General features: G+C 37.7%; 1 protein-coding gene and 1 pseudogene across 1 annotated transcript; one reads left to right on the top strand and one right to left on the bottom strand.

Moving 5' to 3' along the window:
• Nucleotides 1-2,482: 2,482 nt before the first annotated feature.
• LOC122653234 (AP2/ERF and B3 domain-containing transcription factor At1g50680-like) lies at nt 2,483-3,502 on the bottom strand. The gene has a single exon (XM_043847194.1). It carries the CDS (start codon nt 3,500-3,502, stop codon nt 2,483-2,485), a length of 1,020 nt encoding a protein of 339 aa, XP_043703129.1.
• Nucleotides 3,503-3,839: 337 nt separating this feature from the next.
• LOC122644067 lies at nt 3,840-5,226 on the top strand (annotated as a pseudogene).
• The last annotated feature ends 11,078 nt before the right edge of the window (nt 5,227-16,304 follow it).

The following is a 16,304-nucleotide window of genomic DNA, read 5'->3' as shown; positions in this document are numbered from 1 at the left end:
GTGGGCCTAGGCCCAACCTGGCCTTGAATCAGTTGGGCCAGAAACATCCAACCCTGACCTGCCCTTAGGGTCGGGCCGAGCTGACCTTGATTAGCCTTGATGCATGGGTTGGCCAAGCTGAGAAAGGGAGATGAATGGGTTGGTCAGGCTAGGAAAGGGAGATGCATGGGCTGACCAGGCTAGGAAGAAGAAGGAGGAGAAGGAGGTCACAAGGTCGGGGCCAAACTTGCACCCCTACTTTAGTTCTTGGATACTTGATAAAATCTTGTCTTTCTTGATAAAATCTTTTCTTTCTTTCCAAAAGAAAAAAGATGGGCCAGCAATGGAGGACCGGACTAGCTAGATTGTTTCCATCCACTCACCCCTATAGGGAACTAGGGCGTAGCCTATTGGTGTGGCTCATTGGACTTGATTCCTGTTTGATATTTTGGTTCAAATTTGGGCTTCAAGTATTAAGTCCATTTAGATTTTGAACCGACTTGGCTTGATTACCTAAGCCATCAGACTACACTTATGACATATGTGAGTTCAGATCCTCTTTGCTCTGATGTTCCCCGGAACGTACAATGTAAGAGCCAACACTTGTCCCTTTTATTTTCATAAATACCCTTCTCCTTACATAGCACCAAATTGCAACTTGCCTCATCCTTTTTGAAGGATATATAATAAAAGACCCATGCCATCAATGAATGGACTGGATTTTATAAGGGAGTTCTATTCTAAATTTCCATTAACATTGTGTTTTTGCTACTTTGGATACTTAAAACTAACAGTTGAAAATTGCTTGACATACCAAGAGATTGAGTTGGGCTTGATAGGGACTGAGTTGATGAATAACAAAATGGATCAAATACCATGTCAATTGTTCTAAATTAAAATTTTTTTCCTAGAAAATGTCTCCCTAACTTTTGGCCTTGTTTGTTTCATTCAAAAATTTTCCAACAAATTATGTTTTAATTATATTGAAATTTTCAATCTTTTTTTATTTCATTTTCCCCCCATTTTAAGCTAAAACAATTAGTGGAAAAATCCTATTTTAAAGGAAAATTTTCTTTTTCCACATTATTACGTGAAAACAAATGGAGTATGATGTCATGAAAACATTCTAAAATTAAGGATAATAGGGTGCTACAAAATGCAAGAGAAATTACTCAACTCTAGATAAAAACTGCAGTAGACATAGTAGATCATGATTGTGATCAATAGAGCATAAGGGATTACTCTCATGGTCTTTGATTGGAGAAGCAAGTTAAAAACGGTGAAATGCAAGTAAGAAAGCAAAGTTTTGGGCTTCCCGAGACCTAGTTAGAACTAGAGAGGGTGTTTGGATGCAATACTTTTAGTGACTGCATGTCCACTTTAAGTGTTACTACTAAATGACTAGGATGACTTAAGGCCAGATTTGGTATGATTTCTATTTCAATTTCGAATTAATTTCATGAAATAGTCAACAAATCATTTTTTGGTAAAAAATTTAATTTGTTTTGGTTGTATCAGTATGAAATATTTCAAGAATAAAAAAAAATCCATTTGGTAGTTCAATATTTGAGAATAGATTCTATATATTTCTTTGGGAAGGGTGTTGGTGTTGGTGGTGGTGGTGGTGGCAATGGTGTTAGCGTTGAAGTGGTGGCAATGGCGATGGTGGTGATGATGGTAGCGGTGGTGGGTGGTGACAATGGTGGTGGTGAGACTATTAGGAGAAGAAGAAGGGTGGTGTTTTAATTTTTACATGAAATCACTAGTTTGCCCCTCAAATTAACCATATGCTCATTCAGAATTTCTATTTCACTTGATTTCTATTTTATTAAAATAAAATGCAAAAATCGAACCAAATAATTTCTGAAATAGAAATCACCCCCCGAAATTGAAATAGAAATCATACGAAATCAGGCTTAATTTTTCCTTCCTCTATTAATTTTAATAAGAGGTAAGAGTGTAATCAAATAAGCATAACATGTATTGCAAAAGAGTTAATACATTCATGTGTCATCATAAGCTCCCCTCACCCCCTTAATCAAATCAGATGGGATTTATGGTAGTGGTGATATGATGGGATTCCTCCTTCACGTATCTTATTCCTAAAACTTAAGCAGCTTCTTTTTATTAGTTTGAATTAAATACCTGAAACCAAGAACTAGCATGCATGATCCTGCTTTTGCTGTCTCATAACCTCGTAGTCATTGCAACTCATCATTTAATCATACAAGTTTCAAAACATGATTGGAAGATTAATTAAGATGCCCCAATCAAATATGATTTTCACAAAACATTATTTGAAAAAAAAAACTGAAGATCAATGTCTTGACAGCATAAGAGTTTTAGGGTTGAGAATCTCTTTGAAGAGAAAACATATATAAGCTCTTGGCTTTGACTCAAATAAAAGAAAAGAAAAGAAAAGACAAGGAAGAAGAAGAAGAAGAAGAAGGAAAGGACTTCACTAGAAAGAAGCTTAGGTTAAATGTCTTCTCCATCTTTTTCATTAACCAATAATATTTACGCCGAATAGTCTAATACCTTTGTTAACTATCTCCTCTCTTCTAATCATGCCTTGTTCCAGACCATGCTGCAACTCCAGATAATTGCTACTTCCTCCTCCATGTCCATCATTTCTATTCTTGGACTCCGTCTCGATCATAAAGTATGTGTGAAGCTCTCCAGAATGAATGTTTCTATAATCACAAGAATAAAAAGTGATGATATCGTTAGCCTTCAAGTTTTTGTCTTTCACAAATCTATTCCAGCCTTTAGTAAAGACATAACTTTGGCTACTTTTCCAATAACAGTAACGGAAGCTCCATGGCTTATTCTGGTTATCGAAAAAAGTTAAATACAGATGATCATCATCTCGGCGCTCTTCTGTTCCAATTACTTCAAGATGAATTTCAGGGAAGTATGCAATTGCCTGTTTCTTTGGAATTACAAGCCTATTAAGCTTTCCAACATCACTTGGTGTTAATTCCTTCTGAAACAGTTCATGATACAGGATACCCTGTTCGTTTCTCTGGCTCCTTTGATTAGTCCCTGTAGTGATGTTGTAGTTGTTTCCAATATTTTGGGTCATTATGAAATCCATAAACTTTGATTGGTAAGACCCATCTTTGATCATTCCCAGAATTGCTTCATTAGTGTGGAGATTTTGAAAGTTAGGTTCTTGAACTGTGATGGCATTCCATGGCAAATTACGATGAGAATCGTCTTTACAGAGTATGATAGCTGCACTATCATAAGCCATTGCAGCTTCATTCTCAGTTTTAAAAGTGCCAAGCCAGATTCTTTGGTGATTGGCGTAAATTTGTGCTCCCCAATGACCATTCTGCTGCTTTACTACCCCTTTGAATCTTGGGTAGGAAGACGACGATGGATTTTCGTTTCTTTGACGCGTCCTTCTTGCCAGACATGGTGGGTTTGTAGTGCTATTTGAATCAGACCGTTCTCCAATGTTATTAACATTGGTAATTCTCAACCCGTTTGAAATAGTACTTATCATCTCCTCTTCCATGTTACTGTCAATTCTGCGAAACCAAAGAAAACAGAACAAAAAACATAGATGTGTGAAGCTTTCGCTAAGCTAGTGGCATACACCAATCACAGTTCAGAACATAAGATGGCAAGGGAGTATTTTTCCAAATGGGAGGAGAGAAGAAGACACATGTTGGGCAGCCTCGCAACATGATCAAATCAATTAATGCATGAGAGAAATAGTTTTGTATTATTAATTACATATATATATAGATCATCAATCATCAACAAGTTTAAAGGAGGAGAAAACGAAGTAAAATAAAGCAAAAAACAAAGAATAATTAAGTAACTAATCCCTATTCATCTTCTTTCTCTCTGCAAATTTTCTTGGAGGAAAAGTAATTTTTTCTTAGCTTACACATCTCAAACATGTCTTGCTACAAGGGGAAGTACCATGATGAACTCATTGCCAATGCTGGCTTCCTTGCCACCTGGAAAGGATAACCTCGCTGCTGTTGAGTCCACTATATATGACTGTTGGCAAGCGTCTAGCAAGCGTCAATGTCGAGAACACCGAGCCTAACAGGCAGGCACTACGTGAACTTTACTTATGCTGTTCTGGTGCTCTCCAATATCTAAGTGGTACAATCCTCTATGACGAGGGCGTTTTCCAGAAACCCGCCGATGGTAAGCCTTTTGTCGAAGTCTTGAAGGAAGCAGGAGTTCTTCCTGGCGTTAAGTCTGGCAAGGATATGTTGAGCTTTATGGCACCAATGGTGAGGCCACCACAACTGGACTTGATGGACTTGCTCAGCGCTGCCAGAAGTATTATGAAGTCGGTGTCTGTTATGAATGTGGAATTAGGGGATATGATTAGATTAGTCGATTAGTTAGGTTGTTATTACTTTGATTGTATTACCCCTATAAAAGGGATTTTCTTGCATTCATGAGGTATGAAAAGAATGAAGAAATTAGTTTAGTTGCATTCATGAGGTATGAAAAGAATGAAGAAATTAGTTTAGTTTGTCTCTCAGTTCCCTCTTCTTAGGAGTCCCTCGCTGACTCGAATTTGTGAGATTTTCTCTGTTTGGGTTCTTGAATCCCTTCCCAGATTCAAGAATCGTAACATTGGTTTGCTAAATGGCATGGTGTACGTGTTCAATATTGGTCCTAATGAACCTTCTCCACTAGCCATCCATGAGAATGCCAATACCTTGGCACGCTCTGCCATTATCTGCCAAGAGAATGGCCTGGTTCCAGTTGTTGAGGCAGATATCCAAGTCGTCGAGGGTGCTCATGGCATTGACATGTGTGCGGATGTAACTGAGTACGTGTTCTTGCAGCGGTCTACAAGGCACTGATCAATGATCACCATCTCCTGCTAGCTAGAGGGTAGTCTGTTGAAACCCAATTAACATGGTGATCGATCCCTGGAAAACAGGCCAAGAAGGCATCTCCAGAGTTGGTGGCAGAGTACACAGTGCGGGCCTTGCAGCGAACAGTGCCCTCCTGCAGTTCCTGGTGTGATGTTCTTGTCCGGTGGAATGAGTGAGGAGGAAGCATCTCTGTACCTCAATGCCATGAATAAGCTTCAGGGTAAGAAACCATGGACTCCATCATTCTCCTTTGGACGTGGTCTGCAGCACGGTGCACTGATGATATGGAAAGGGAAAAAAGAGAATGTCGAAGAAGCACGGGCTTAATTGCTTCCTGAAGAGGTGCAAGGCAAACTCAGAAGCTACATACACGGGTGAATCTGCCTAATGGAGAAGGTGTATCTGAGACTCTCCGGCCATGTCAAGGACTACCTAGTACTGATGAAGTTTTTTGGGTTGTCCTGCTATTTTTATTATTATCCATAAATAAAATTAGAAATAGGAAAATGGCGGGAGCAGCAGTTCCTCCTTGAACCCGTAATGAGGTTTTCATCTTTTGTATAATTCCCCAGTTAGGGGAGTGATGAACTAAGTTTGTAGTTTAGATTTTGAATCTGAGTTTATCCTTTCAGTTGGAAAAAAAAAAAAAAAAGTAACAAATCACAGGAGAAATCAAGTTATTGGTTCAAGAATGAATCATGAACAGTTAATGCATAGCAATAGAAAAAAAAAAGTGATTTAAAGAACTAAATTGCAATGTTTAATGAACTTGAAGAAGAGAAGAATGGTACTTACCCAGAGATGAACCACCACAGGAATTAATGGAGGAGAATTGGAACAACTTTGAATCCGTAGAGACAATTAACACTGGCTTATAAAGTATTATTTTATTTCATATTATTGGAAACTAAAGATACGAAATACAAAGGGGTAGTGATTTTGAGGTGCTTTGTTGCTTCTAAAAGTAGAAGTTTTACTGGTCTTCCACAGATTATTTATTGAAAAAAAAGGAAATCTCACTATACATTACAATTATATCTTTGATTTGAAAAATAAAATCAGGATTACATCAAAAAAGTAATAAATAATTTTAGGTTTGTTACAAAATTATGATTATAATTTTTCTAAACAACATGATCACAAGAATAAAAATTTATCAGATTCAAATGATGTCCCAAGAAGAATTGCAGGTGAGAGTGATCAGATGGAAGGGTCTAACTATTGGAGTCAAATCTTCTATCTAAAATATCTATGGTACAGAATCAGGCCGAACAGCTATATCTAAAAAAAGAGTCTTAATTTACCGAGAGAGTAACGCAGAAATCACTATTAATTTGTTGGAACGAGAGCAAAAAAATGGCAAGTAAACTGGAAATATTTGATTCTTTTTAAGTAATGCTTTCAAAAGTTTTAACTTGGGGGAATTCGGTCCAAGAGTGTACTAGTGTGAACTGAAACCAAATTGAGTATTTAAATTTTGATACTCAAACCGAGCCGGTTTGGTTCAGTTTTAGATCTATTCGGTTCAACCATTATTTCCTAAATTGAAACCAAATTTATTCGATTCTTATATTCCATAATTGAATTTGGACCGAATTTATTTGGTTCAATTCGATTCATCTTACTCAGTCCATTTTTCTTTTGTTTCAATTATAATTTAACAACCTTAGACGTCAGACGTATCTAGGTGAGAATCAACCCTAGAGAGGAAGAATATCTTGGTGGAACACTTTTTGCCACATGGCATCTTTTTTTATGCTTTTATGAACAGGCAGTCAATGTGGAGTGGACTGGCCCAAAGAGGACACCCATTCTCCCATGGTGAGTTCTTTGGGTAAGTCTACACAAAAGTTTGGATCCGACCCATGGTTTTAAAACTCGGATTAGAATTGGTTGGATCGGTGGAGTCAACAATCAATTTTGTGTAAACTCAATTCTATGCATAGTGACTCTGAACTAAGTAGACTACGTCAGGGTGAGTACGTCCAGCTGATATATTCTGACCGTCCCATCGATTCTGGTATGATTTGACTTAGTGTAGAATTAGAATTGATAAGGACTGATCCCTGCAATTCTAAGATTTATAAACTTGATGTAGTCTTGGACTCTTGGCCGAGGTCTTGTTCTTCACATTATCCTTGGATGATGGGTAAGTTTTAGTCCAAAAGCACTACAATCTAAGATATGATTTTTTTTTGTATATTTTTTCCCTCCTTTTGGGAGAGAGTTTTATGAGCAAGTGGCATAGGAAGAGCGACAAAATAGTATCCTATATAGGAGGGTAGCGACTAGCAAAGTCATTTCATATGAATAGAAGAGAGATAGACACAGAGGTACAAGAATACCCTTACTTGTGGCCAAAAAAAAAATTTCCCTTCTTTCTAAAACAAACATCGTGTTGAAAAACTAAACAAAACACAGCTATAGAATCCATAGGGGGGCACAATGGTTCAAAAATGCAAAATCAACAAAAAAAGCAAAAGATGCAATACAATGAGTCAGATTAATCATATCCCTATTCACTACAAGAAATTGGTGCAACGGCGGCACTTTGGGTTGAGCTATTTTTTACAAATGTCGTCATATATGAAGATATATCGACATTTTCTTAAAATGCCGTGATATATAAAGGTCTAACAGCGTATAGATGCAAACGTCGTCATATATGAGTATATAGCGGCGTTTGTGTACAATTGCCGTTAAACAAATTAGTTTCCGCGGCGTTTTCTTTAACAAGTGCCACCGTAGCTCACCGTTAAGGGTGATTTAATATTCTTATTAACGGCATTTTCAAAGAAATGTCGTTGTATGTTACAATACAACGGCGTTTTTAAACAAACGCCGTATAAAATAATAGATTTCCAAACCCAAAACTGTTTTCACTTCCCGCTTCCCGTCTCTTTCTCTAAAACCTTTTTGTTTCCCCGCTCTCTACATCTCTCTCTCAAAGTTTTCTAAAAATCTTTTCAAACTCAGGAGCAGCACTCTTTTCCTCTATCAAGCGCGGAGAGCTGTCAACTCTCTCACTATTCCGGACTTCTCTGCGGTGTGATCTCCTCTTTGCCTACGGCGACCGCAGTGCCCGTGATCTCGTCTCTCACCGCTCCCGACAAATACAAGAGGTGGGAGTGAGATTTAGGGCAAATATAAAGTGGGAAAGAAGGTAAATCGAAAGGTGGGAGAGAAAAGAAAAGAGAGAAAGAGGGAAATGGAGAGAGAACGTGAGTGAGAGAGAAAGAAAAGGATAGAGAACGTGAGAGAGTAGAAAGAAAAGGAGTTTGAGGCTTTCTTCTTCAAGGTTTTTTGATTGGAATGATCGAGGTTTTGCTCGATTCAAACCAGATCTGGGACCCGACTCTGCGAAATGCTTAAGTCGTTGATTCAATAGAGATTCACCGCGGATGCCCTTGGAGCTTCAGTTCACGAGTGTTTGGTCGCGAATTATCTTTTAGTGAACATCCAACCTATTTTCCCTTGATTTTCTTCATTCCTAAGTAAGATTCTTCCTCAAATTACATTTTAGTTGATTAAATTCTTGGGCCTTCTGTCCTATTTGATTATGAGATTCGATTGGAGAAAATTTTGGAAATTCATGTTTAGGGTATTAGCTATGGGAGACGATTCATGTGTTTTTACCTAGTTCTCCATTTTCTTCTCATCTAATTGAATTTTTGTGGACAATGGAACTGAATTTGGTCCGGCATGGCAAATGCCAGCGAGACCATCGAATGGCTATTCTCATTGAAGGAATTCGACTTGTTGATTCATAGTTACTTTTGTTGAATGTATAATCTCAAGTCTTCATTTCTCATGCAATTCCGAGTTCATTTTGACCAATATTTTCGATTGATATGAGCAATATGATTCATGCTCTCTTTTTTTTTTTTCCATTTTATTTCCATAATGAACCTCAGAAATGATTGAACCGAGACCGACTTTGGTCATTCCCAAGTAATGGCCTTTCTTGTGGTCCATCTACCTTTGCCACAATTGTCGTATTCTTTTGGAAACCTCGACTATAAAACCTCATGGTAATATGCTTGAATCAAAGGGCTATAATCAGCCCCGGTTAAATTCCTAGATCGTGGGGCTGAGGAGCTTGGCCGCACAGAGAGACCGATATGCGTGTGTGGGTTGTGTAAGTCCAGGTGCATGTGTGTTGCTGCCCAAGTGGTTGCGAGAGTGTGTGTGTCTTTGGGTGTTTATGTGGCTGCCCATTAGGCTGTATGTATGAGTGTGTGAGTGTGTGTGTTTGTGGTGTTTGGGTGCTTGGTTGAGGTTCAAGTGGCCTCACCACAGCTACTAACTGAAAAGAAAAGTAAGAAAGAAGAGAAAAGAAGAGAAAAGAAGAGAAAAGAATGAAAATAATAAGGAGAAGAGGAGGCGATCCTATTACTTGTGTTTATGTTTGCATGTGTGTGCATGTGTGTTCTTGTGTGTATGTGTGTGGTTGCCATGTCCTAGTAAGTTGTGAGTGTGGTTGTGTGCATGTTTGGGATCTCAACCACTGGTATTGGAAAAAAAAGAAAAGAAAGGAAAAGAAAAAAGAGAGAAAGAAAGGAAGAAGATGAACCATTAAGGTGAGATGTGCATCTTACTTTGGAAAACCTCTTCGTAAGAGCTAAAATATTAGTTTATTCTTAATAGTTTAACCCTTGAGATTTAATCTAGGAGGGTAATTTTTATAATCCATGAACAGGTGCTTGGGTTTTGGAATTGGTCATTCAACTTGTACATTGGGGAGTTCATAAAAATATTAGTTAATAAGTCAATTCTTGGAAATCTTTTCCATGTTGTGGAATTTGTTTAAATCAAAATCTCTATTATAGTGTAGTATGCATGTCCTTGAATTCATTTTTAGCCACTCTTTGAATATAATAATAATGTTGCATTCCACCCCTAGATATTTCGTTTTAGTCTGTGTCTTCTCTAGAATTTGTTACATGTCTTAGGCTCCACTTATTCCAATGGCAAATATTTTGTGGGAATTGCTTGAAATGCAACACCAGTAGGACTCTACAAAGTAAAAAAGATATACAAAATAATATCTTGCAATATTTCTTTCGACCTTATTAGTAGCAAAGTCCTATCAAATAGGAGACATGTATTAGAAAATGTCTGCAATAGAAAGATTTTTAGATACTTTAAGAGATTCTTCTTTAAGCTAGACAAATGCAGGAACCTTCTTCAAATGCTTAGGCATCTTGAGCCACCAACTCTTCTTATCCCGCATTCAATGAGCACAACAGCCCAAGCAAATATCAGCAATGTTTCACATGCTAATCAAATTCAACTAAAGGAAACTCAGCCATCCTTAGTCCTCCCAAAAGGTTTAAACACAAACGCCAATATTGTACAGTGCTTTCAACCCCTGGAATATTTATCATTACATACGATCCCTTTCACCGTATTCCTTGTATGTCGTGGTTCATTTTTGAGGTAGAGAAATAGCATATCAGTATTCCCTGTATGTCGGGGTTTTGTTTTGAGGTAGAGAAATAGCATATCTTGTTTCTTCTATGGCTTTCGAATGAAGAAAAATGTTTCGATTTTGGATGAGTTGAGAAAACCACAACCAACAAGTGATGGACTCTCAAAGGTCAATCCCTATTATTGTAGGCTAGGTTCTTTCAATGTTGAGAGCTTTGTAAGAAAGGTAAAGAAGTGAAAGACTTGAGTAGATACTAGAGGGGTTAAGGAGTTTATTTGTCTTGAAAATTAAGCATGCCATATAATGCGTGATCCACATTGAAACGGTGCTTTCCGATCCTATAATGGGTGGTCATTTTTATCGACGATTTATGTTCGGAACATTCCTTGTGATAAGTTAGACCATAAAATTAAAGGCATATTTGGCAAGGTTTTAGTTTGATATTTTCTAGCATTCTTCTTGGAATGTGACATTAAACTTCATTATTATTGAGTGATATTTTGCAGAGTACTCATCTTTTTCTGTGTAGCAATTAAGTTTGAGTGATATTTTGCAGAGTACTCATCTTTTTCTGTTTAAAAACGCCGTCGTAGACCCAATTTCTTGTAGTGATTGCACCAAACAAAGATAAAATTAGAAAACTAAGAAAATTCCCAACAGCCAAATAACCAACAATGGGATATAAGTAAATTTTGCAGCAAACTACATTTCACCGAAAAAAGCATTACCAACCATATCTATTTAAAGTCAATTATAACAATTTATCAAAAATAATCAATATGTGGAGTAAAGCTGTCTAACCTAAGGGTGTCAAATGGGACGGTTCTGTATAATCGGGATGATTCCTTAATAGTGCCAATCCCAAGGGGGCCAATCGCATAATCATCTTGTATACTAAACAGTCTTAAAACTAGGATCCATTCCCATATAAAACGGGACGATCCTGGTCACCATTCCTTTGCAGTTGTCAGCACTCAAATATAAGTGTTTCTTTGCAATTTAGGACATAACTTGTCACCGAGCCCTTAATGTTTCTTTTTACATATAACCCATAATTTTTTCAGTGTAATTATGATATAACCTTACATGAGTTATAATTATTAAGTATTATCAAACCCAAAATAAGTAAATATGCATCTGAAACGGGTCCTAATGAATTCAATTACAGTCGGTTCATTATTGATCTTTCGATTCTGGACTTATTGGGAAACTCGTCCAAGAAACATCATGTCCCATTCTATAATCAATCCCAAAATCAGTTCCTAGAACAATCCCATTTAGTAACAGAACGGGTCGGTCCAAGTTTTAGCAGATCGGTATTAGAACGGTTCTCGGTTCCGATCCCAACGTGACACCCTTAGTCTAACCCTAACCTGACGCGACAAACTCAACCAAGAATGATCAATTAAGACAAAACTTACTGACCCAAAGTAGATCTGTCTCAGTTTGAGAATTGAAAAACGATTAATTCATCGATCAATCTCAATTCAACCTGATTAAAATGATGGGATGGACCGATGAAAATTCAATTACCAGACAATTAGACTGATTAAGGATCGACTAATCTCTTATAAGACAATATATAAATCATATATGGCTTAACTAGGTAGTTTGTGGGGAAATCGATAGAATACGGTCCAATTGACCAAGATTAACCGACTAATTAATATACGGTTTTTGTTTAACCGCCCTAAGACCGATTAGTTAATCAATCAATCTTTGTCTGCCGAATAAGACTTAGACCACATAAAGGTCGATTGAAACCAAATGAACCTAACCGATTTGCACTCAAATGCAAATAAAATCTCAAACACAAAATATATTTCATCCATACAAGTTCATATCTGCATAAAGATTTTTTTACCAAAAAGAAACGAAGTAGTAACCAACCTTGATTGCCTGTTCAATGTGCCCTTTCTTTCTCTAGTTACTCCAATCTAAAATGTTCTTACATTAGAAAAAATGTAACATAAATCAGAAAGTTTATGAATACAAAAATACAAAAGAAGGAGAGCAAAGATATAACAAATGAAAAACAACGAAACTAACCTCACCTACTCTCTTTTCCTCCTCTTCTATACCCTAAAAGATGAAGATTAATATAGTAGAAAAAGTTGAGAAGAAGGATAACGAAGTCGAAGATGAAACTGGCCACTTCTTCTGTTAACCCTAGAAAAAAAGAAAGGGAGAGATATGAGAATATATAAAGAATTTTATAAATGGAAAAGAGATAATCGAGGGCTATTATTCTCCCTCCACTATTATACGAAGTCCGCCTCTGCCCCTAGAGTCATATCCAATGGCTTTAGTGCGGTTGAATATAAACTTGGTCAAAAATGGAATATAGGATTAGGGTTTTCTTTTGCGTTAATTGTAAGGGTGGGCTATGGATGGAAAGTGAACCTACCTCATTCACCTCTTCATATAAATATGGTCAAAAAAATTACAAGAATGGTTGTATAAACAAGACCTACACCACTTAGCTTACTAAATTTTATTATTGTGAATGGCTAAGGTCACATATATGTGATATCACATGGCCACTCAACTATGGGATAAAGATTTTTTATTTTCTTACACAAAAATACAAGAGGGGGATAACAAAGATAAAACAAGAGAAAAATAATGAAACTAAACTCTTTTTTTTTTTTTTTTTGGTAAAAAGAAATTGTATTCAGATAGGAAGCAAGTGTTACATGTGGTTTCAAAAACATCTAGGTTTCGAAAACAAGGAGTGGAATATGACCCTGTCTTATATGTCATAGACAGGACCTTCCGGGCTTGGGAATGGATACAACCATTAATATTCTTAGAAACGAAGCTGGAAGTCCAGCTAACAAAATAAGAAGATATATTAAACATATTCTTCACACTTGATAAAGCCATTGTGGACATTAGAGCGTTGAGCTTGACAACCTGGATCGTCACATTTGCTTCACGAGTTGCACATAAAGCCACATTTGCTTCACTTGGATTGTAACCGCTGACCACAAATGGTAATTGATAAGCACTAAATGTAGATGTTGGTAGAGCTTTAGACGGTGTAACCGACGAGAGATAAGGAGATTGATTACCACTAGGAGATGTGTAACTGCTGCCTAATTGAATGGATTGATGAGCCTGATATATGTAACCCCTTACTGTTGTCCTAAAACAGCTAAATCTCGATAAATGTGCTGGCTAATAATGCCAGACTCAGGAACACTACCATTAGAGCCCACTGACATGCTACCATGTAGATGTGTGCACTATGAAATAGTGTCAGAATAACTTGTGCAATTCTAGTCTCCGATAGCTGGGCCTGACGATGATGGCAACCTAGCAGAACCCATAGCATGGTGAAAAAATGTGTCGTGTAGATTCTTGAATTCTCAAGAAATAAAAACATGGCGTGCTCTAAGTTTCTTTGATTAGGAACCATTCCACGAAAGGAAGGCCCATACTTTGGTGGGTGAATGGACGGAGATGACTTGATTTCCCCTTGCACCCTGTAGACACCTCTTTTATCCTTCCCCTGGAGGTTTCCCATGACGATGATGAGCATCTCCAAGGCGTAGATTCAATGTATCTATAAATGTAGCGCAAGTGTGCACTACTCGAATCTGTCCATCGATTGTCAAAACCCTTTACCGGAGCCCAAAATCAGAACCTCAAAGCCCTACAAGATTCCCTAGAAAGGCTAGCCTTGACTAGACCCCTTGGAACTAGCCTAACCCAGCTCAGGAACTAGCCTAACCCAGCTCAGAACCCTGCCTAAATAGCCTAAACCCATCCTTTCGACACCCAAACCAGGGCTGACACTGAAAGGTCCCGAGTCAATTTCGACCTTTCCTTCCATCAACATCAACCCATTTCCTTTTAATGTCGAGCAGAACCTTTTTAATGTCTATCCCACATCAACATTCAAAAAATTCATACCAACACCCGAAGCCCTTCCATCAATGTCGACAACTATTCATCGACAACAGCTTGATGTCGACCTAACCCCTCCTCGATGTCGACTCGATCCCAGTTCAATCTCGACCCTGTGCAAATTTGAGAAGCCCAAACTTGCCATGTTTAGCTCCGATTTCACTTTCTTTTACGACCAAGCTCAAATTTGGCAACTTGAATGTGTATTTTGGCTTCCTTAGGCCCCAAGAAGCTCCCCCTTTGGCAATAAATCACTTGCCCACATGCCATTGGCCATTACTTTGACCAAGCACCCATCGTTGATGTAAAAACACCCATTTCGATGTCTCACTGATGATCCGGATCAAATCTAGCATCCAAGCACGAATTTGGGATTGCATACACCCTTCTACATCTATAAATACATCCTCTTTGATACAACCACCCTGCGGGATTTCTTGAAGACGGATCAAGAGAGTACTTCTCTTCTTTAATATAAACCAAAAATCTGGTAGATTGACCTCTAGGTAATATTTGGATGATAACTTTTCACTGGAATATTAGAATGGGATTTAAAGAGAACAGAAATGGATACATCTTTCCTGTATTAGGTTTTTTTTTTATTCTTCTCAGAATGTGGGTAAAATGGATGCCAGAGGACTATTGATTTACAAATCCGAATCTGGTTAAGGGTTTAATTGTTGTTAAGAATGATAGCAACCTACGGGTATGGGATTTGGGATAAAATGGTTAGGTTAAAGGTTGATAAAGGTTCTGGAATTGAGTTTAATAGGATTGTAAAACATAAGGGGGGATAAAATAGATACATAATAGCTTCAAGAGACCTACTCTTCAAGGTAATTGTTTGGCTCTTTTTCCAGATCGCTCAAACAATTGGTGAACCGTAAGATCGGTCTAGCTTAACAAATAATGGTAGTGAAGAGCGGGGGCGAGCCAGAGTCTTCAAGACTCATTGTAGAAGAGGCTTGCACTTCTGACTTATATCAAGCTATGTGGATTACCCTCCTGCCTTGATTGCTCTAAGGACTTTTTGATATAAAAGACCAAATTGCAATGAATTTAGGAAAAGGGAAAATCATAGAGTAATGATATTGGGATAAGAAATTGAGATCTTCTATTGATTTCTGACAAGAGTACATTCAAGGGAAGTACCACTATTATAGAAGACTACAAAAGAACTTGATAGGGGGAGAGAGAGAGAGAGAGAATGATCACAAGGATTTGGGGGAGAAGGAGAGAGAACGATCACAAGGATCTGGGGGAGAAAGAGAGTTACAATAAGAAATGTAAATTGTAGAAAAATAAAAGATAAATAAGTAGCAGGTTTGTTGATTGACCGAGAGATCCCTTCTTTCTCTAAAATCATGACTTTTATACTTGTGAAGGAAAGCCTCAATTATGTGTTCCCCCAGCTGCAGCTTCTCTTAACGGTTGTAGAACCGTCTGGGGTCACGTTCTGCTTGGATGGTTTTCACTGTGATAGTGGTTCTTAACCATAGGCACTTCACGGCTATAACCGTCCCCACGTTCCTATCTTGCATGAGGATCAACTTCGTTGACCGATTATTTAGAGATCCTACCTTTATGATCAATCTTTTTCACTTCCAGATGTGATCGATTTGTCCCTATTGGTCAGCTTTGTAGTTTTAAGGTGTAAACAGTGATTTTTGAGGGGGAAATCTTCAACTCTTCAAAGTTGACGGTGCTATCTCTTCTAGGCTGTAAAAAGAGAAGACCCTACTCTTCTAGGAAGGAGAAACTCTTCAAGGTTTGTTTAGAACACTTGAAGGTTCTCATAAGATGCTAGAGGCAATATAGAATTTCATTAACAATCAAAAACTGCATGTTGCTTATATAGAGAAGTCGATACCTATTTATAGGAGTCTCCTTGTGGCTTTAGTAATATCAACCACGACTACTAATCTCACTTACATAGGTTACCTTAGCATTGATTCCACATGGACCAATTACAAAATTCTTTGAGCAATAAAGAAAATAGAAAAATCAAAAAGTAGGAGATGGTTGACATCTCCAAGGTTTTGGTACAATCCCCCACACATTGATACTATCTATTGGGTAAAAGTGGACAAGTCGTAAAAAAAAAACTTTGTAGGAGTTCAAGA

This window comes from Telopea speciosissima, chromosome 1 (genome assembly GCF_018873765.1).
Source record: "Telopea speciosissima isolate NSW1024214 ecotype Mountain lineage chromosome 1, Tspe_v1, whole genome shotgun sequence".
Classification (NCBI taxonomy): domain Eukaryota; kingdom Viridiplantae; phylum Streptophyta; class Magnoliopsida; order Proteales; family Proteaceae; genus Telopea; species Telopea speciosissima.
Note: the sequence above shows the minus strand (reverse complement) of the source record. Positions and strands in the feature narration are given on the sequence as shown.